The 21376-nt window shown below is 39.7% G+C and overlaps 1 protein-coding gene across 2 annotated transcripts in view; it reads right to left on the bottom strand.

Moving 5' to 3' along the window:
* Positions 1 to 20050, bottom strand: part of LOC139366212 (nuclear factor NF-kappa-B p105 subunit-like) — a 39028-nt gene extending 18978 nt beyond the window's left edge. The window contains exons 1-5 of one of the 2 annotated variants that reach the window (XM_071103441.1): positions 19794 to 20050; positions 19226 to 19266; positions 13693 to 13765; positions 7692 to 7732; positions 7452 to 7550 (exon numbers count right to left, since the gene is read on the bottom strand). In XM_071103441.1, the coding sequence (XP_070959542.1) occupies positions 7452 to 7550; positions 7692 to 7732; positions 13693 to 13765; positions 19226 to 19261 (249 nt within the window). In that variant the 5' untranslated portion in view covers positions 19262 to 19266; positions 19794 to 20050. Of the gene's footprint in view, positions 1 to 7451; positions 7551 to 7691; positions 7733 to 13692; positions 13766 to 19225; positions 19285 to 19793 lie in introns of both variants that reach the window. The other variant, XM_071103440.1, reaches the window with a different exon arrangement.
* Positions 20051 to 21376: the final 1326 nt, after the last annotated feature.

Consider the following 21376-nt stretch of genomic DNA (forward strand, 5'->3'; position numbering starts at 1 on the left):
TTTCATACTTAAGTATATTTAAAACCAAATACTTTTAGACTTTTACTCAAGTAATATTTCACTGGGTGACCTTCACTTGAGTCATTTTGTATTACTTTTACTCAAGTATGACAATTGAGTACTTTTTCCACCACTGCTAAAACAGTTAGAGTAAGGCAATTAAAAAGGTAACTATGCCTACCTATGCCTATCAATCCAGTGGCCATTTGATTTGAACACTCCATCACAAGTGTGCTACAGAAACACAGCTAGCCAAACAAAACCATCTGGCTGGTGCACATCTGAATTAAAAGGGTAACTTCACAAAAACAAATCAACATTTCTAATATTTTACCCAGACCTAAAATAATTGTCCCTTATGTTGCTTAAGAATAGTTGTGCAGTTAAGAACTCCAATCTTGTTTTTCTATATAAAAAGTGTGATTTTGATAGTGAAAACTGGGGGAAAATCACAGTCCTCCTCTAAAATAAATTATTTTTCTAAATTATTTTTCAAAATTGGTGCGACCAAAACATGTTCTGGTGCCACCAACTAAAAATGCCAGTAGCACCAGTGCCACCAGTGGAAAACTTTAGTGTAGAACCCTGGGTTAGGGTAGGTTTCACAATCTCAGTCCTTCATGTAACCAGGGCTATTTTCAAACAATGGTAAAATGTCAAGTTCTTCCACAACTTCAGCTAAAGATCCCATCCTTCTAAAACCCTTCACAGGAAACCCCTCAACTTATGTCACCCATTCTTCACAGAGAAGAGAATGCACATTTCTCTTCAGTGAACAGATATGAATTGCATGCAGATGAATGACTTTCTATGACACACACACCAACGTCTCACAAAGTTCTGTTTGAACTAACAGGAAGCCAACATAGATCCAACTATAGTGTAAACATGCTTGATCTGTCAAAGGCTGATCCCATTCATTTAATGCCGTCACAATGATGCATCACATACAGTACCAGTCAAAAGTTTGGACACACCTACTCATTACGTTGTTTTTCTTTATTTTTACTATTTTCTACATTGTAGAATAATAGTGAATAAATCAAAACTATGAAATAACACATATGGAATCATATAGTAAACCATAAAATATTTAGATCTGTTTAACACTTTTCTGAGATTCTTCAAAGTAGCCACCCTTTGCCTTTGACAGCTTTGCACACTCTTGGCATTCTCTTAACCAGCTTCACCTGGAATGCTTTTCCAACAGTCTTGAAGGAGTTTCCACATATGCTGAACACTTGTCTGCTTTTCCTTCATGCTTCCTTCATGCTGTGGTACAACTCATCCCAAACCATCTCAATTTGGTTGAGGTCAGGTGATTGTGGAGGCCAGGTCATCGAATGTAGCACTCCATCACTCTCCTTCTTGGTCAAATAGCCCTTACACAGCCTGAAGGTATGTTTTGTGTAATTTTCCTGTTGAAAAACAAATGATAGTCCCACTAAGAGCAAACCAGATGGCTTGGCGTATCGCTGCAGAAGGCTGTGGTAGCCATGCTGGTTAAGTGTGCCTTGAATTCTAAATAAATCACTGACAGTGTCACCAGCAAAGCACTCCCACACCATCACACCTCCTCTTCCATGCTTCACGGTGGGAACCACACATGCAGAGATCATCCGTTCACCTACTCTGCGTCTCACAAAGGCAAACTAAAAATAGCAAGTCTCTTCTTCTTATTGGTGTCCTTTAGTAGTGGTTTCTTTGCAGCAATTCGACCACTAAGGCCTGATTCACGCAGTCTCCTCTGAACAGTTTATGTTGAGGTTTGTCTGTTACTTGAACTCTGAAGCATTTATTTGGGCTGCAATTTCTGAGTCTGGTAACTCTAATGAACTTATCCTCTGCAGCAGAGATAACTCTGGGTCTTCCTTTCCTGTGGCGGTCCTCATGAGAGCCAGTTTCATCATAGCACTTGATGGTTTTTGCGACTGCACTTGAAACTTTCAAAGTTATTTACATTTTCCAGATTGACTGACCTTCATGTCTTAAAGTAATGATGGACTGTCATTTCTCTGCTTATTTTAGCTGTTCTTGCCATAATATGGACTTGGTCTTTTACCAAATAGGGTATACCTTGTCACAACATAACTGATTGGTTAGTGAATGATTTTTCTTTTAATCCTGCTTTTGTGATTGTATCTTTTGTTCTACAAAATGGCTGCGTTTTTTCTTTGTTTTGGTGGTGGTCTAACATAAATATATGCTGTGTTTTCGCCGTAAAACATTTTAAAAATCTGACACGCTGGGTAGATGAACAAACAAGGTGTTTATCTTTCATTTGAGGTATTGGACTTGTTAATGTGTGGAGGTTAAATATTTCTAAGAATATTTTTGCATTCCCTGCGCCACCGTTTCAGCTCAACGAGGGGGTGTAGTTCTCCCGCATGGGAACCCATAGGTACAACAGGTATTAAGGAAAGAAATTCCACAAATTAACTTTTAACAAGGCAAACCTGTTAATGGAAATGCATTCCAGGTGACTACCTCATGAAGCTGGTTGAGAGAATGCCAAGAGTGTGCAAAGCTGTCACTTTTTTGGTTACTACATGATTCCATATGTGTTATTTCATAGTTTTGAGGTCTTCAGTGTTATTCGACAACAGAAAATAGTACACATTTAAAAAAAAAAAAAAAACTTGCATGAGTAGGTGTCCAAACTTTTGACTGGTACTGTAAATGATTAACTCTGGGAGTAACGGATGCTTATGGATATCAACACATGTAATAGACACAAAACGTAAAAGTATGCCATCTAACCACTTTGAAATCTTACACAAAAGAATTACTACACTGTAGACAAATGCCTTCACTTCACCTCTTTCTGGTTCTCCCAGCCAAAATTGGCCTCCATACAAAACCAACCACGTTCCAAGAAATGGTACATATGCTGTTAGGTGCAGCAGTCAGAGGGTGAGACTGAAGAGCACATTTTGAATTTGCCTACCTAGAAAAGTCTTTAGCCTGCACTGGAGTTCAAATGTCTCGCCTCCACCCCCGTCTTTATCCACTGCATTTAAAAGAGAACTCACATCAATGTACTATGTAACTTTATGTACAGAAGCACAGCATAGACAGTGGGCTATATCTGCCTCTACAACCTATAGAACAGGTTTGAGAGACACCTCTATGTTTTACACTGAGGCAGTCAAGATTCTGAGACCGTGGAGGCGATCTGAAAACACAGTTTCCTGTTGGTGATGCCACTCGACAGTCCCTAGTAATTACCTCTATGACACAGGAGGAAATTCCCAACAGGCTTAAAACAAAGTAAATGGCAGGGAGAAGGGGGATGATGATTTATATACACTCTCCTCCATATGCATTTGGACAGTGAAGCTAAAATTGTTAATGTGGCCTTATACTCTAGCATTTGGGATTTGAGATTTCATATGAGGTAGGGATACAGAACGTTACATTTTATTTGAGGGTATTGTTATACATATGTTTTATCATTTAGAAATTAAAGCACTTTATATACAGTGGCTTGCGAAAGTATTCACCCCCTTGGCATTTTTCCCCCTTGTTTTGTATAATTTAATCTACACAACATGCCTACCACTTTGAAGATGCAAAATATATTTTTTTTTATTGTGAAACAAACAAGAAATAAGACAAAAAAACAGAAAACTTGAGCGTGCATAACTATTCACCCCCCCAAAGTCAATACTTTGTAGAGCCATCTTTTGCAGCAATTACAGCTGCAAGTCTCTTGGGGTATGTCTCTATAAGCTTGGCACATCTAGCCACTGGGATTTTTGCCATTCTTCAAGGCAAAACTACTCCAGCTCCTTCAAGTTGGATGGGTTCTGCTTGTTCTGATTAAAGAAGCTATAAAACTGGCCTTCTTTAGACTAGTTTAGTATCTTGAGCATCAGCATTTGTGGGTTCGATTACAGGTAGCTAGAAACAAAGAACTTTCTTCTGAAACTCGTCAGTCTATTCTTGTTCTGAGAAATTGTCTTTTTTTTTTTGCTTTTCCATGCAAGAAATTGTCAAGAAACTGAAGACCTCGTACAATGCCGTGTACTACTCCCTTCACAGAACAGTGCAAAATGGCTCGAACCAGAATAGAAAGAGGAGTGGGAGGCCCCGGTGCACAACTGAGCAAGAGGACAAGTACATTAGAATGTCTAGTTTGAGAAACAGACATATCACAAGTCCTCAACTGGCAGCTTCATTAAATAGCACCTGCAAAACACCAGTCTCAATGTCAACAGTGAAGAACTCTGGGATGCTGGCCTTCTAGGCAGAGTTGCAAAGAAAAAGCCATATCTCAGACTGGCCAATAAAAATAAAAGATTAAGATGTGCAAATGAACACAGACACTCTGTCTAGAAGGCCAGCATCCCGGAATCGCCTCTTCACTCTTGATGTTGAGACAGGTATGATTTCATTTCAGTTTAATCCACCTGAAAAGACAGAACAAATAATACAACACATAGTGGTTAAACTCAAATACACCAATTGATAAAAAAAAATGTATTTTTCTATATAATTTATCATTTAAAAATAATGTATCATAAATAGGACTGGTGAAGTTGTCACACATGCAGCTAACACAGACATGGGAATGTCTGCTCTACCCAAAATTACAACCAACTAATTGCTGCATTACCATAAAAATAGAAGAGGCAAGTGGAAGGGGGAAAAAGTAAGGAACTTATCTGTCGGCCCTGCATTAAATAACATAAATGGTTAAAGAAAATTGTTTCAGTTTCATTTAAGGACCAAAATTGACAGCTGTGTCATATAAGTTGCAAAATAGTTGGGAAGAGATTTTCGATGTACTGATTCCATGGCACGTGGTTTATGACTTGACACGCAAAAAACTATCCCGGATTCAAAACTTTTCAATTTAAATGATTATACAAAATTCTTGCAACCAATAGAATATTATATATATATGTGGGATACAATCTTCCCAGCTCTGCAGATTTTGCTTTGAGGAGGCAGAGTCATTAGATCATTTATTTTGATACTGTCCATATGTAGCTCGTTTTTTTGGTTACAGGTCCAGGAACGGCTGAATAATTGCAACATTTACCTAGAACTAACGCTGCAGATGGCAACACTGGGTGATTTGAAAAGCCAGTCAATCGATCAATAATATAATCATTATTTTAGCAAAAACAAAAATGTATCTTTAATTTACAATCTGTAGAAGCTATGAGAATAGAAAGGTTCAGTACTGTTGTGAAGCATCACAGCACAGTTGAAAAATATATGGCAAATAGAAATCCAAAATGGATGGTGTTAAGAGATAGATGGGAGGGGTTGAATGGAGCTGAAGGGTGGGACTAATAACAAGATAACAAATGTAAAACATACAGGGTCTGTAAAATGTGTATAGGTTCAGAAATGTTGTGAAATAGCACAGTTACAAATAGAAATCAAACTGGATGGACATCAGATATAGAGGAAGGACTAAAAACAAACAAAATAATTCTTGTAAAATAGATTGTGTCTGTAAAATGTGTATAATAAGTATAAACTGAAGGTAGAAGCCTAAATGTCTTTGTTTATTAGTTTTCTCCAATTGGGGGAAGGGTGGTAGGGTTTGCGGGGAATAATAAAGGTATATTCTACAAAAAAAACAAGTACAAAAAAAATCCTGTGAACAGAACTTAGAGCTTACTGAAGAAATTAAGAGGACATTCCTCTTTCCCCTGACCATTGAATGACTATCCATTCTCATGTCTTGCTCCAATAAAATATAACTTAAAAACCTTTTAGCAAAAAACCCCTCAGGTGTAAAGGTTAAAATGTATTGAAACAAAAACACGCTCAGAAGAAGTGACTCATCACCAACAGACAATACCTACTCTTACTGCTTGAGGGAAATATTTGGAGGCATAACAAGAGGGGATTTCCCAGAGTACAGTCTGAACATAGTTCAAATTGCCTAAAGATACAAATAATGTATCTGTGTGTGTTTGTGTGGGGGAAAATTGTGTTATTTGTATGAACAGATTTCTGTCAGGATGGACATTTAAATGTTAGCTTGAAATGCAGGAGGAGCTTATTAAAAAGTTTTCATTCAAACATTAAAAAAATGATTACACCTCAAACAGGTGAGACACAAAATTCCTAGGAATCTCATGGGGAATTCCTACTTCCGCTTGTTTAGTTGAAAAATCAAAAGAAGAAAGGCGAGAAGGACGGACAGCAGGCATCAAGGAGGGAAAGGAAAAAAGAAAGTAACGGAGGAAAGGGAAAGAACAAAGGAAGGATGGATAGAAAGACAGAATGAAGGACAGAAGGTGTGACTGAAGAATGGAAGGAAAAAAATAACATCAGGAAGGACATGTTGGTGGGACCATAGAGATACATAAAGGACTCATCTTTGTATCTATGCCATTATAGCATCTGTGACAGCATGGGTCATTGAGGCAATCTCCGTTTTGAAGTAGTCAATTTTCTTCTTCACAATTGTCTGATCCCTCCTTATGACCCAGTTGGACATGACTCCCACACAGGTCCCACCCAGTTAACTACATTAAAATGGTAGAAGCCCTCAATTAGAGGTCTTCACAGATCCACCTGTACCCTAAAACCCGAGCAAGAACTCTAAATAATGTCACAGGTCTGGGTCGGATCTGATATGGCTTGGGTATGTATAATTTTAAAATGACTTGTCCGGAAGGGCCCGTACAGATCCAAACACGACTGCTGCAGTAGAGAGAGAGATATTTGATCCTTTATGCTGCTGCTCTTGCTTTTCACGAGAGTGGAGTGTGTGGCTTGTTGTTTGACAATCTTAAGTCAACAAAGCGGCAATAGGCTAGTCATAGAGCCTCGCGCCGTCTCTGGCAAAAGTTAGGAGATATCTAATCAATGGAAGATGGAATTAAAATGACAATTAAAAGTTAAAGAAGGAAGATAGGCCACAACGACCAAGAGCCAATGTGTAGGCTGCTACTTAATTTTCTGAATGGAGTTGTTGTTATTATTAACTGTAGGATGAGAAAGCGCATGCAGCCTCAATTAGCCTAGCTAGCTAGCTAACATTAGCTACCTTAACTAGCTTCTCCCGGTTTGATGCAGTCAAGACTGGTACTACGTAATCATATTGGATGATAAATAACCTAGCTATGCAGCTATTAGTCTACTATAGCGCGCGTCAGCTTGGTTGGTTGCTGTCTCTTCCTACTCAACTTGTCACTCGCTCACACTCGCGCTTTATCAGCGCCGGTTAATAAAGTAGCTTAAATTACTTTTCTCCTTCTTCCCTCACTCGGATCGGACCAAGTCTGCATCCGACCAGGTCTATACTGGATCTAGCTGTCTTCTGGATTGCTCGAAACGGGTCTCCATATTTAAAAAATATTTATGCATATTGGGTCTGAGTGGGAAAGAACCTGGTCCATTTCGAAACGGGTCCACCTCTACCCTCAATACAGCCTTTTGGTCACTAGAGGCCTCTATCTTTCTCTATGGGTGGGACTTACCTTGACCTGGGGATATGACTTCCTGTTCTTCTCGCTGGAGGCCCCTGGAAGCCCACCGTGAGAGGGTCCCTCACACCCATAACGGAACCTGAAGCCCCGCTGGAACAGACATGAATGATAGTCAAATAAACCATTTTTAATATCACTTTGAAATATGTTAACATTTTAATTTTAAGTGTACTTTGATTACATAGCCTATGCTGTAACTGAGAAAAGGAGCACACTGAAGACAAGGGTTACCTGTTTAGGCTGTTCAATGATTTCGAGGTAGGGTCCATCTGCTGTAATTAAGAACAAATAAACAATGGTTTACGTTAGTTTTACAGCAGGACTGGCTGACCCTCCTACTGTATTGGGTGTGAATGCTTTTGCTCCAGCTCTGCTCTAACACACCTGATTCTACTAACTAATAAGCGGCCAATGAGGACATTGATTAGCGAAAGCAGGTGTTAGAGCAAGGCTGGAACAAAACCCTGAACAACCAGTAGCTCTCTAGGGCCATCCCTCTTCTTAACAAATATCTTTAATTGAGCTCAGGTGCTGTAGTAGAGGTTGTATTTTGAATCAGATAAACAAAACTAACAAAGTTATGACCTTTTAGGAATGGGGGCCTGGGCTCTGTAGTTCCATGTCAACAAAACAATGGTTGAGTCTTTTACCAAATATGACAAAACCGCTTGTGATAGTCGTCTCATCTTGCTCCTCAAACAATTGTTAGCTGAGCCAGCCTCTTCCTCTTCCTGCCTAAAGCAGAGCCCGCTGCCTAAGCCACATCCTCCCTCCGATGTAACTTCAATCAAACACCTTATCAGCCAAATTATACTCAGCTTCGGCTCTCTATAGAACAGACGACCTTCTTCAGGACATTGAAATTCAACATTTTCCTTCAGCTCTAAGAATGGAGCAGAGCCCTCACAGGATGGCTGTATCCATACCTGTAAGATTAATGAAGTAATGAGCATCCATATAAAAGATTGAGGGGTATGTCCATTCATTTAGACTGCTCTTGAATATGCCATTTGTGGGTAAAGAAATGGGTATCCCCCGAGAAATTAGTAGTTTCCATTATTCCCATTCACACAACCATTACTCTTGCCTAACCACTAGTTTCGCTTAAACATTGGTTTTAAAACAGGCCACTTGAGGACAATGGAGAAGTGAAAGTTAGAGAAGGAGAAGTAGGCTTATGTCTACATTATAACTCTGCAATATCATTTGTAATATCATGACATAAAACTGAGTTTAAAAAAACGACCTTTACATAAAAGAGGTGGCGAGGAAGAGCTTACTCTTGACAATAAAAGCGCTCTCCAATTTTAGGCTACCACTGGCATTCACGAAATTACATCTTTGGATAGACCCATTTAATCTGTATTTTGGAAACATACATACAGAGCATTCGGAAAGTATTCAGACCCGTCACTTTTTCCACATTTTGTTACGTTACAGCCCTGTTCTAAAATGGATTGAATAGTCCCCCCCATCAATCTGTTTGCAAATGTATCATTTTTTTAAAATAAAACTGAAATATCATATTTACATAAGTATTATGACCCTTTGTTATGAGACTCGAAATTGACCTCAGGTGCATCCTGCTTCATTGATCATCCTTGACACACAATACCCCATGAAGAAAAAGCAAAAACTGGTTTTTGGAAATGTTTGCAAATGTATAATTTTTTTTAAATAAAACTGAAATATCATATTTACATAAGTATTATGACCCTTTGTTATGAGACTCGAAATTGAGCTCAGGTGCATCCTGCTTCATTGATCATCCTTGAGATGTTTCTACAACTTGATTGGAGTCCACCTGTGGTAAATTAACTTGATTGGACATGATTTGGAAAGGCACACACCTGTCTATATAAAAGGTCCCACAGTTGACAGAACATGTCAGAGCAAAAACCAAGCCATGAGGTCAAAGGAATTGTCCGTAGAGCTCCGAGACAGGATTGTGGGTACCAAAACATTTCTGCAGCATTGAAGGTCCCCAAGAACACAGTGGCCTCCTTCATTCTTAAATGGCACAAGTTTGGAACCACCAAGACTCTTCCTAGAGTTGGCCGCCTGGCCAAACTGAGCAATCGGAGGAGAAGGGCCTTGGTCAGGGAGGTGACCAAGAACCCGATGAGCACTCTGACAGAGCTCTAGAGTTCCTTTGTGGAGATGGGAGAACCTTCTAGAAGGACAACCATCTCTGCAGCACTCCACCAATCAGGCCTTTATGGCAGAGTGGTCAGATGGAAGCCTGCTGTGGGGATGTTTCTCAGCGGCAGGGACTGGAAGACTAGTCAGGATCGAGGGAAAGATGAATGGAGCAAAGTACAGAGAGAGCCTTGATGAAAACCTGCTCCAGAGAGCGAAGGTTCACCTTCCAACAGGACAACGACACTAAACACACAGCCAAGACAAAGCAGAAGTGCCTTCGGGACAAGTCTCTGAAGTTCCTTGAGTGGCCCAGCCAGAGCCCGGACTTGAACAAGATCAAACCTGTTTTTGCTTTGTCATTATGGGTTATTGTGTGTAGATTGACAATTATTTTTTATTCATTTTAGAATAAGGCTATAACATAACAAAATGTGGAAAAAGTATAAGGGGTCTAAATACTTTACGAATGCACTATATACACTAGAGGTCGACCGATTATGATTTTTCAACGCCGATACTGATTATTGGAGGACCAAAAAAAGCCGATACCGATTAAATCGGGCGATTTTTATATATACAGTTGACGTCGGAAGTTTGCATACATTTAGGTTGGAGTCATTAAAACTCATTTTTCAACCACTCCACAAATTTCTTCTTAACAAACTATAGTTTTGGCAAGTCGTTTAGGACATCTACTTTGTGCATGACACAAGTAATTTTTTTCAACAATTGTTTACAGACAAGAATATTTCACTTATAATTCACTGTATCACAATTCCAGTGGGTCAGAAGTTTACATAAACTAAGTTGACTGTGCCTTTAAACAGCTTAGAAAATTCCAGAAAATGTAATGGCTTTAGAAGCTTCTGATAGGCTAATTGACATAATTTGAGTCAATTGGAGGTGTACCTGTGGATGTATTTCAAGGCCTACCTTCAAACTCAGGGCCTCTTTGCTTGACATCATGGGAAAATCAAAAGAAATCTGCCAAGACCTCAGGAAAAAAATTCAAGACCTCCACAAGTCTGGTTCATCCTTGGGATGAAAACGCCTGAAGGTACCACGTTCATCTGTCAAACAATTGTACACAAGTATAAACACCATGGGACCACGCAGCCGTCATACCACTCAGGATGGAGACGCGTTCTGTCTCCTAGAGATAAACATACTTTGGTGCGGAAAGTGCAAATCAATGTGAAGATGCTGGGGAAAACAGGTACAAAAGTATCTATATCCACAGTAAAACAAGTCCTATATCGACATAACCTGAAAGGCAGCTCAGCAAGGAAGAAGCCACTGCTCCAAAACCACCATAAAAAAGACAGACTAAGGTTTGCAACTGCACATGGGGACAAAGATTGTACTTTTTGGAGAAATGTCCTCTGGTCTGATCAAACAAAAATATAACTGTTTGGCCATAATGACCATCGTTATGTTTGGAGGAAAAAGGGGGAGGCTTGCAAGTCGAAGAACACCATCCCAACCGTGAAGCATGGGGGTGGCAGCATCATATTGTGGGGGTGCTTTGCTGAAGGAGGGACTGGTGCACTTCACAAACTAGATGGCTTCAAGAGGAAGGAAAAGTATGTGTATATATTGTAGCAACATTTCAAGACATCAGTCAAGAAGTTAAAGCTTGGTCGCAAATGGGTCTTCCAAATGGACAATGACCCCAAGCATACCTCCAAAGTTGTGGCAAAATGGCTTAAGGACAACAAAGTCAAAATATTGGAGTGGCCATCACAAAGCCCTGACCTCAATCCTATAGAAAATGTGTGGGCAGAACTGAAAAGGCGTGTGTGAGCAAGGAGGCCTACAAACCAGACTCAGTTACACCAGCTCTGTCAGGAGGAATGGGCCAGAATTCACCCAACTTATTGTGGGAAGCTTGTGGTAGGCTACCCAAAACATTTGACCCAAGTTAAACAATGTAAAGGCAATACTAACGGAGTGTATGTAAACTTCTGACCCCCTGGGAATGTGATGAAAGAGATAAAAGCTGAAATAAATAATTCCCTCTACTATTATTCTGACATTTCACATTCTTCAAATAAAGTGGTGATCCTAACTGACCTAAGACAGGGAATTTTTACTAGGGTTAAATGTCAGGAATGGTGAAAAACTGAGTTTAAATGTATTTAGCTAAGGTGTATGTAAACTTCCAACTTCAACTGTATATATATTTGTAATAATGACAATTACAACAATACTGAATGAACACTTATTTTAACTTAATATAATACATAAATAAAATCTATTTAGTATCAAATAAATAATGAAACATGTTCAATTTGGTTTAAATAATGCAAAAACACAGTGTTGGAGAAGAAAGTAAAAGTGCAATATGTGCCACGTAAAAAAAAGCCATGTAAGTTCCTTGCTCAGAACATGAGAACATAAGAAAGCTGGTGGTTCCTTTTAACATGTGTCTTCAATATTCCCAGTTAAGAAGTTTTAGGTTGTAGTTATTATAGAAATTATAGGACTATTTCCCTCTATACAAATTGTATTTCATATACCTTTGACCATTGGATGTTCTTATAGGCACTATAGTATTGCCAGCTTAATCTCGGGAGTTGATAGGCTTGAATTCATGAACAGCGCAATGCTTGAAGCACAGCGAAGGGCTGCTGGCAAACTCAGGAAAATGCTGTTTGAATGAATGCTTACGAGCCTGCTGCTGCCTACCATCGCTCTATCAAATATCAAATCATAGACTTAATTATAATAAACACACAGAAATACGAGCCTTAGGTCATTAATATGGTCAAATCCGGAAACTATCATTTCGAAAACAAAAAGTTTATTCTTTCAGTAAAATACGGAACCGTTCCGTATTTTATCTAATGGGTGCCATCCCTAAGTCTAAACATTGCTGTTACATTGCACAACCTTCAATGTAATGTCATAATTATGTACAATTCTGGAAAATTAATTACGGTCTTTGTTAGAAAGAAATGGTCTTCACACAGTTCTTAACGAGCCAGGCGGCCCAAACTGCTGCATATACTCTGACTCTGCTTGCACAGAACGCAAGAGAAGTGACACAATTTCCCTAGTTAACCTCTCTGAACCACCCATCCCGGATCCGGTATAATTGTCATCAGCAACGCTGAATAGCATAGTGCAACAGTCAAATAATATTACTAGAAAATATTCATATTCATGAAATCACAAGTGCAATGTTGCAAAACACAGTTTAGCCTTTTGTTAATCCACCTGTCATCTCAGATTTTGAAATGATGCTTTACAGCGAAAGCAATACAAGCGTTTGTGTAAGTTTATCGATCGCTCGACAAAACAATAAGTACACTTAGCATCAGGTAACTTGGTCACGAAAATCAGAAAAGCAATCAAATTAATAGTTTACCTTTGATGATCTTCGGATGTTTTCACTCACGAGACTCCCAGATAGACAACAAACGTTCCTTTTGTTCCATAAAGATATTTTTTATATCCAAATACCTCCGTTAGTTTGGTGCGTTATGCCCAGGAATCCACCGGAAAGAGCGGTCACGACAACGCAGACAAAAATTCCAAATTATATCCATAATGTCCACAGAAAAATTTCAAAAGTTTTTAATAATCAATCCTCAGGGTGTTCTTCAAATATCTATTCGATAATATATCAACCGGGACAGTTGGCTTTTCACTAGGACCGGGAGTAACAATGGCCGCCTTTCTCTTTTGCGCACAACTCACTCAGAGCCCCCACCTATCCACTTACGCAATGTGGTCGTTCACGCTCATTCTTCAAAATAAAAGCCTGAAACTATGTCTAAAGGCTGTTGACACCTTAGGGAAGCCATAGAAAAAGGAATCTGGTTGTAAATCCTTTTAAATGGTGCAAGAGAGATGCATAACAACAGAGGTTTCAAAAACTGTGGCACTTCCTGATTGTATTTTCCTCAGGTTTTAGCCTGGAATATCAGTTCTGTTTAACTCACAGACAAAATGTTGACAGTTCTGGAAACTTTACTGTTTTCTATCCTAATCTAGCATCTGGTCCTGAGAAATAGGCCGTTTACTTTGGTCAGATAGGTCAGATAAAAAGAGTATGCTCTGCCATGAAGTCATGACTTCTTCTTACCTGTCCGGAGTGAGTTGGTGAGTGACATGGGAGTAAAATTCAGAGGATCCCATATTGGCTCTATGTCATAGTACTACAAGAAAAGAAAACAAGAGAGGACAAGGTTATTGAAATCTCATTTCACTGACAAATGTAGGGGTACGACTATGAAAGAGACACAGGCAAACCTGTCAGCTCAAGATACAGTGCCTTCAGAAAGAATTCACACTCCTCAACTTTTTGAAAATGTTGCTGTGTTACAGCCTAAATTTAAAATGTATTACATTTAGATTGTGTCACTGATCTACACACAATCCCCCAAAATGTCAAAGTGAAATTATGTTTTTAGAAATGTTTACAAATTAATTAAAAATGAAATGCTGAAATGTCTTGAGTCCATAAGTATTCAACCCTTTTGTTATGGCAATCCTAAATAAGTTCAGGAGTAAAATTTTGCTTAACAAGTCACATAATAAGTTGCATGGGCTCACTGTGTGCAATAATTATGTTTACCATTATTTCTAAAATGACTACCCCATCTCTGTACCCCACACATACAATTCTCTGTAAGGTCCCCAAGTTAGGTCTCTCTTTATGGAGTGTTGTCTCTCTTGTCGTGATGTGTGTTTTGTCCTATATATAAATACAATTTATTTATAGCCTGTGTCCCCGCAGGAGGCCTTTTGATAGGCCGAATTTGTTCTTAACTGACTTGCTTAGTTAAATAAAGGTTCAACAAAACATGTATAAATTTCAAGTACAGATTCAACCACAAAGAGTAATTGAACACTGGTCACTTTAATACTGTTTAACCCACTTCATCTGTATATACTGCATACACACCTTTTCTAATCATATACTGTGCATAATGTCTATACACAACATCATATAAACTCCTCATAGAAACACCCTCTCACTGTCAACTGCGTTTATTTTCAGCAAACTTAACATGTGTAAATATTTGTATGAACATAACACGATTCAACAACTGAGACAAACTGAACAAGTTCCACAGACATGTGACTAACAGAAATTGAATAATGTGCCACTGTACAAAGGGGGGGGGGGTCAAAATCAAAAGTAACAGTCAGTATCTGGTGTGGCCACCAGCTGCATTAATCCTCCTCATGGACTGCACCAGATTTGCCGGTTCTTGCTGTGAGATGTTACCCCACTCTTCCACCAAGGCACCTGCAAGTTCCCAGACATTTCTGGGGGGTGATGGCCCTAGTCCTCACCCTCCGATCCAACAGGTCCCAGACGTGCTCAATGGGATTGAAATATGGGCTCTTCGCTGGCCATGGCAGAACACTGACATTCCTGTCTTGCAGGAAATCACGCACAGAAGGAGCAGTATGGCTGGTGGCATTGTCATGGTGGAGGGTCATGTCAGGATGAGCCTGCAGGAAGGGTACCACATGAGGGAGGAGGATGTCTTCCCTGTAACACACAGTGTTGAGATTGCCTGCAATGACAACAAGCTCAGTCCGATGATGCTGTGACACACCGCTCCAGACCATGACGGACCCTACACCTCCAAATCGATCCCACTCCAGAGTACAGACCTCGGTGTAACGCTCATTCCTTCAACGATAAATGCGAATCCGACCATCACCCCTGGTGAGACAAAACCGTGACTCGTCAGTGAAGAGCACTTTTTGCCAGTCCTGTCTGGTCCAGCGACGGTGGGTTTGTGCCCATAGGCGACATTGTTGCCGGTGATGTCTGGTGAGGATCTGCCTTACAACAGGCCTACAAGTCCTCAGTTCAGCCTCTCTCAGACTATTGTGGACAGTCTGAGCACTGATGGAGGGATTGTGCGTTCCTGTGCTGTTGCCTTCCTGTACCTGTCCCGCAGGTGTGATGTTCGGATGTACCGATCCTGTGCACGTGTTATTACACGTGGTCTGCCACTGCGAGGACGATCAGCTGTCCATCCTGTCTCCCTGTAGCGCTGTCTTAGGCGTCTCACAGTACAGACATTGCAATTTATTGCCCTGGCCACATCTGCAGTCAAGCCTTGCAGCATGCCTAATGAGCATGCAGATGAGCAGGGACTCTGAAAAACACCAAAAGAAAGATGCCCAGAGTCCGTAGAAAGGACTCTAGTGTCCTAAGTTTTCATAACTGTGACCTTAATTGCCTACCGTCTGTAAGCTGTTAGTGTCTTAACGACCGTTCCACAGGTGCATGTTCATGAATTGTTTATGGTTCACTGAACAAGCATGGGAAACCGTGTTTAAACCCTTTACAATGAATATCTGTGAAGTTATTTGGATTTTTACATTTGAAAGACAGGGTCCTGAAAAAGGGATGTTTCTTTTTTTGCTGAGTTCACATATTGTTACAGGTTTTGGTTTTTCCATTTATGTTTTAAGTTTGGACTTTAGCGAGTATAGCTCATTAGCACATAAGGCGCACCGATTGGAGTCACCTCAGTAGTCAGTATGTGTTACACCGGTGTTGGTTGCCATCTCGTTAGTGGGGAGGTGTTTCACCTGTGCTGGCCCAGGTGCTATTGAGAGATGTGGAGGGTTAAACACCTTTAGTTGGCTCTCCCTATTTTGATTGATAGACAAACAATCCTTTATCTGATTTCCCTGATTTTGTTTAGCGCCACCTTTTCCGTTTGCTTACTGTCTAAGTGTGGTGTGGGTTTCAACTTTTGTTTACCTCTTGTTGGGAAAATGTAGTGGGTGTCTTTTAGGTTCCAGTTGTTGTTGCTAGTCAACTTTCAGTGGGACACCCCCATGAGTATCTCAGAACCCCTCTTAAAACCCCAGTGTTTTCGTTTTGGTTGTCGGTCTGTTAGTTCCCCCTTCTGTTTGAGCGTCATTATTGGTTTTCATGCTGGGGAACGTAACACTACATATTTATATGTAATGGCTGCACTGTCAGAGCTAGAAACATAAGCATTTCACAGCAACTGCGGTAACATCTGCAAATTATGTGTACACGATCAAAAACGTTTGATTGAGCGTTTCCTATTGTTTGCAAAGAAGGTCACCACCTATTGGTAGATGGGTAAAATTTAAAAAAAGCAGACATTGAATATCCCTTTGAAAATGGTGCCGTTATTAACTTTACACTTTGGATGGTGTATCAATACACCGAGTCACTACAAAGATAAAGGTGCCCTTCCTAAATCAGTTGCCGGAGAGGAAGGAAACTGCTCAGAGATTTCAGCAGGCCAATGGTGACTTTAAAACCGTTACAGAGTTTAATGGCTATGATAGCAGACAACTGAAGATGGAACAACATTGTAATTTATGTTAGTATTATGGGTAAATACAGAGTGAAAAGAAGGAAGCCTCTACAGAATACAAATATTCCAAAACATGCATCCTGTTTGCAACAAGGCTCTAAACTTTAGTAATACTACAAAAAAAGTGGCAAAGCAATTCACTTTTTGTCCTGAATACAAAGCGTTATGTTTGGGGCAAATCCAACAACACATCACTGAGTAACTCTTCATATTTTCAAGAATGGTGGTGGCTGCATCATGTTATGGGTACGCTTGTCATCAGCAAGGACTAGTGAGTTTAGGATAAAAATAAACAGAATGGAGCTAAGCACAGGCAAAATCCTAGAGGAAAACCTGGTTAAGTCTGGTTTCCAACAGACAGAGACAAATTCACCTTTCAGCAGGACAATAACCTAAAACAAGGCCAAATATACAATGGAGTTGTTTAACAAGACAACATTGAATGTTCCTGAGTGACCTAGTTACAGTTGTGACTTAAAATCGGTTTGAAAATATATTGCAAGACTTGAAAATGGTTGTCTAACAATGACCAACAATTTGACAGAGCTTGAGATTTAAAAAAAAAAAAAGAATAATGAGCAAATACTGTACAATCCAGGTTTGCAAAGATTTTAGAGATCCAGAAAGATTCACTGCTGTATTTGCTGACAAAGTTGATTCTAACATGTATTGACTCAGTGGGTTGAATACAGTGCATTTGGAAAGTTCAAATAAAAACTGGAAGCGACTCCTCAGTGAAAGGCACATGATAGCCTGCTTGCAATTTGCCAAAAGGCACCTATAGTACTCTCAGACCATGAGAAACAAGATTCTCTGGTCTGATGAAACCAAGGCTGAACTCTTCGGCCTGAATGCCAAGCGTCATGTCTGGAGGAAACCTGGCATCATCCCTACGGTGAAGCATGGTGGTAAGAGCATCATGCTGTGTGGATGTTTTTCAGCAGCAGGGACTGGGAAATTTTTTTGAAGCAAAGTACAGAGAGATCTTGGCTAAAAACCTTCCAACAGGACAACAACCCTAAGCACACAGCCAAGACAACGCAGGTGTGGCTTCGGGACAAGTCTCTGAATGTCCTTTAGTGGCCCAGCCAGAGCCCAGACTTGAACCCGATCGACCATCTCTGGAGAGACCTGAAAATAGCTGTGCAGCGACGCTCCCCATCCAACCTGACAGAGCTTGAGAGGATCTGCAGAGAAGAATGGGATAAACTCCAAATACAGGTGTGTCAAGCTTGTAGCGTCATACGCAAGACTTGAGGTTATAATCGCTGCCAAAGTTTCTTCAAAGTACTGAGTAAAGGGTCTGAATACTTATGTAAATGTGATAGTTTATTTGTATACATTTGCACACATTTCTAGAAAGCTGTTTTTGCTTTGTCATTATGGGGTATTGTGTCGATTGATGAGGGGGGGGGGGAAACAATTTAATCAATTTGAGAATAGGGCTGTATATAATCAAGATACACTCAGTTTCCCGTTTATTATGTACACCACCCCGTTCAAGAAAAAGCGGCTCCATTTGGCATGCAACCACCAACATTGGACAATTGAGGAGTGGAAAATGGCCTGACCCGACAAATCCCGGTTCCTGTTACGTCATGCTGATGGCGATATCAGGATTTGGCGTAAGTAGCAGCTTCTTCTTGTTTTTAGCTGACAGGAGTGCAACCCGGTGTGGTTGTCTGCTGCAATAGCCCATCCGTGACAAGGACTGACGAGTTGTGCCTTCTGAAATGCTGTTCTGCACACCACTGTTGTACTGCACCGTTGTTTGCCTGTTTGTGGGTGGCCCCATCCTGCATGGTGTCAAAGATACGTGATGGTGGTGTAATGTTTTCCTGGCACACGTTTGTTCTCTTGATACCAATTGAGCAAAGTTTAAATACCACATGTTGTAGAATCCATGCACCAGGGAATTAAGACTGTTCTGGAGGCAAAGGGGGACCAACCCAAGGCTAGATGGGTGTATTTTATTATTTTCCATTAATAAAAATAAAAATGTATTGCACTTTGACACAGAGTATTTTGTGAGGATAGTTGACAAAAAAAAAATGAAATCAATTTGAATCCCACTTTGTAACAACAAAATGTGGAAAAAAGTCTGAAGGCACTGTACATCTTTCACCAAGGTTAACCTCTACTTTTATAATTATATTGTTCTGAAGAGTTTTTTTTTTTAAATCTATAGATTTCTGCTTCAAACTTTGTGACAAAGGATATAGCCTACAATATATAACAAATACAGAGATCCAGTATAGACATAGCATGGACATGAAACACCTAGCCTACCTGTGGGTGAGGGAGGTAAGCCTCCTCTTCTGCCATGGCGTCTGAGAGAAGACAAATACCTTGAGAAAAGTCATGACTTGTAAAATATAATTGTAGTTTAGTGTACATATGCTTTATTACATAGCAAAATGTTTTACCGGAATTAAAGATTTTAGTGATTTTCTGCATCTCATCCAATCTCAAATGTGCCCTGATTAGACACCTCTCGTGACATTTGGATTTGCTACTGGCATGCTGTGTATAAACCACTTATCTAACAAGCTAACCAGCTAGCTAACTAAAACACAAGTGTCAATATAAATTAGCTAAAACAGCACGCTCTCTTAAGTCAATTTTTCAAGACACCAAAACAAAGACAAAGCCAACCGTCCGTTTGCTCTGGTCTAACTAACGTTCGATAGCTAACTACTCAACTTCATTTTTTAGTGGCTAGCATGCAAATAGCTAGCTAATTTGACAATGAGGAAGTGGACTTGGCTAACTAGAAAAGTTCTAACAATAAACTTAAATTGGTTACTTTTTACAATTACTCATATCATTACATTTAAATATTGTAGCCAAAGCTTACCTAGGTCACATGCGATTCCTACATCCACATTAGATGAGTCGAGTTTTGCACATTATTGCGCCATGCTTAGGTGAACTGATTTGACCGAATCTAACAGTATCCTATCGTCAAACGTTCATATTATACAACACTTATATGTTAATAATTTTGCTTCAGTTAACGAGGATGAAATATGACAGTGCTAGCTAGCAACATCGACTTGTACAGTTGTTCAGAAACTTCACTTCCCCACTGGAAATTCCCAGTGACGTAGGCTTGTGAAGGTCTTTGCAGCACCTGCCCCCAGGTGGCCAAAGCTGGGATATGTTTCCTCACAACTAGGCCTCCTATAAGGCAACAAAAACCCAGGCAAAGATGATCAATTATATTGACAAGATAACCGAGTGGCCGCTCTAACAATGAAAATACATCTACTAAATGACTGAGGTGAGATCAGGTGCGACCATTCTAGCCAATGAGAGGGTACAAGAACGACCCTCTCCCATGGCCGAGCCACATATCGAACAATGAGATGGATATTTTACCGGATACGAAGCACCCGCTTAGTGTTTCCACTAACTATATGGTAGTGAGAAGAAGCCCATTGGCCGGCAGTGGGAGAAGATGTAAAAACATTCTGCAAATTTTCTCATCAATTTAACATTTAATCTTAATGCAGTTCTGTTCGCAAAACTAACATCGGTTATGAACAGAGTGGACTAAGTTTGGTGGACTTCACCCTTTACAAAAGTAAAACAATTAATATAAAAACATATATATCGTTGTTTAGAAGGACTGCAAAGGCGAATTGAGTTATTGCACACGCGCACTTCACATAGGAGGCGTTCCCTAACGGAAAATGTGCAAATGTCTGCTAGAACGCGCCAATAGGATCTCGCTAGCTCGTGCTTGGCATTGCCCACCTCCTAGCTTGTTCTGCCCACTATGACTCTTTTGTTCACATTGGAAACGAGAGGCATTGGTCTATCTTGGTTTAGTTATAAAAGGTATTTGTCAACTATCAGGAAACACAAAAAACTGAATTTTGGCAGCACTAGGCCATTAAATGTTTTGTACCAAATGATGCTTTACTTAATGAAATGTAAAATACCTTGTGATTTCAGTACCGTAAAAATGTGCTACCAGTTTTTGCCTTGTATTATCAGCCCCAGACATGACACCCAACTACAATAACTCAGGTAGGTATTACATAAGTCCCATTTTAATTTTAAATGGACACAGTTGTTACACGATATCGTTTCATATATCTTTAGTTTTTGAACATTTTTTATTTAGTTATTTCAACATTAAACAGTAAACAATCACCTAAAAGCATATGTTAAACAATATATTTAGTGCAATTTACAGTTAAAACTATAGTTAAAACTAAAAACAGCTTTTGTCTGCAAAAATATTTATTCATTTTAACATTTAACTCCCATTAAGACTTGGTCAAAAACAAAATACCTTCTATCAGGAAAACAAAATAAAAATACAGAATTGACAACATAAATCACATTAACTCAAAATGGTCTAGAAATGCAGAGATTAAGATATTCAAATCACTGCACCAGCAGGAGTGGACCACATATCATGTTAAACAT

This window comes from Oncorhynchus clarkii, chromosome 14 (genome assembly GCF_045791955.1).
Source record: "Oncorhynchus clarkii lewisi isolate Uvic-CL-2024 chromosome 14, UVic_Ocla_1.0, whole genome shotgun sequence".
NCBI lineage: Eukaryota > Metazoa > Chordata > Actinopteri > Salmoniformes > Salmonidae > Oncorhynchus > Oncorhynchus clarkii.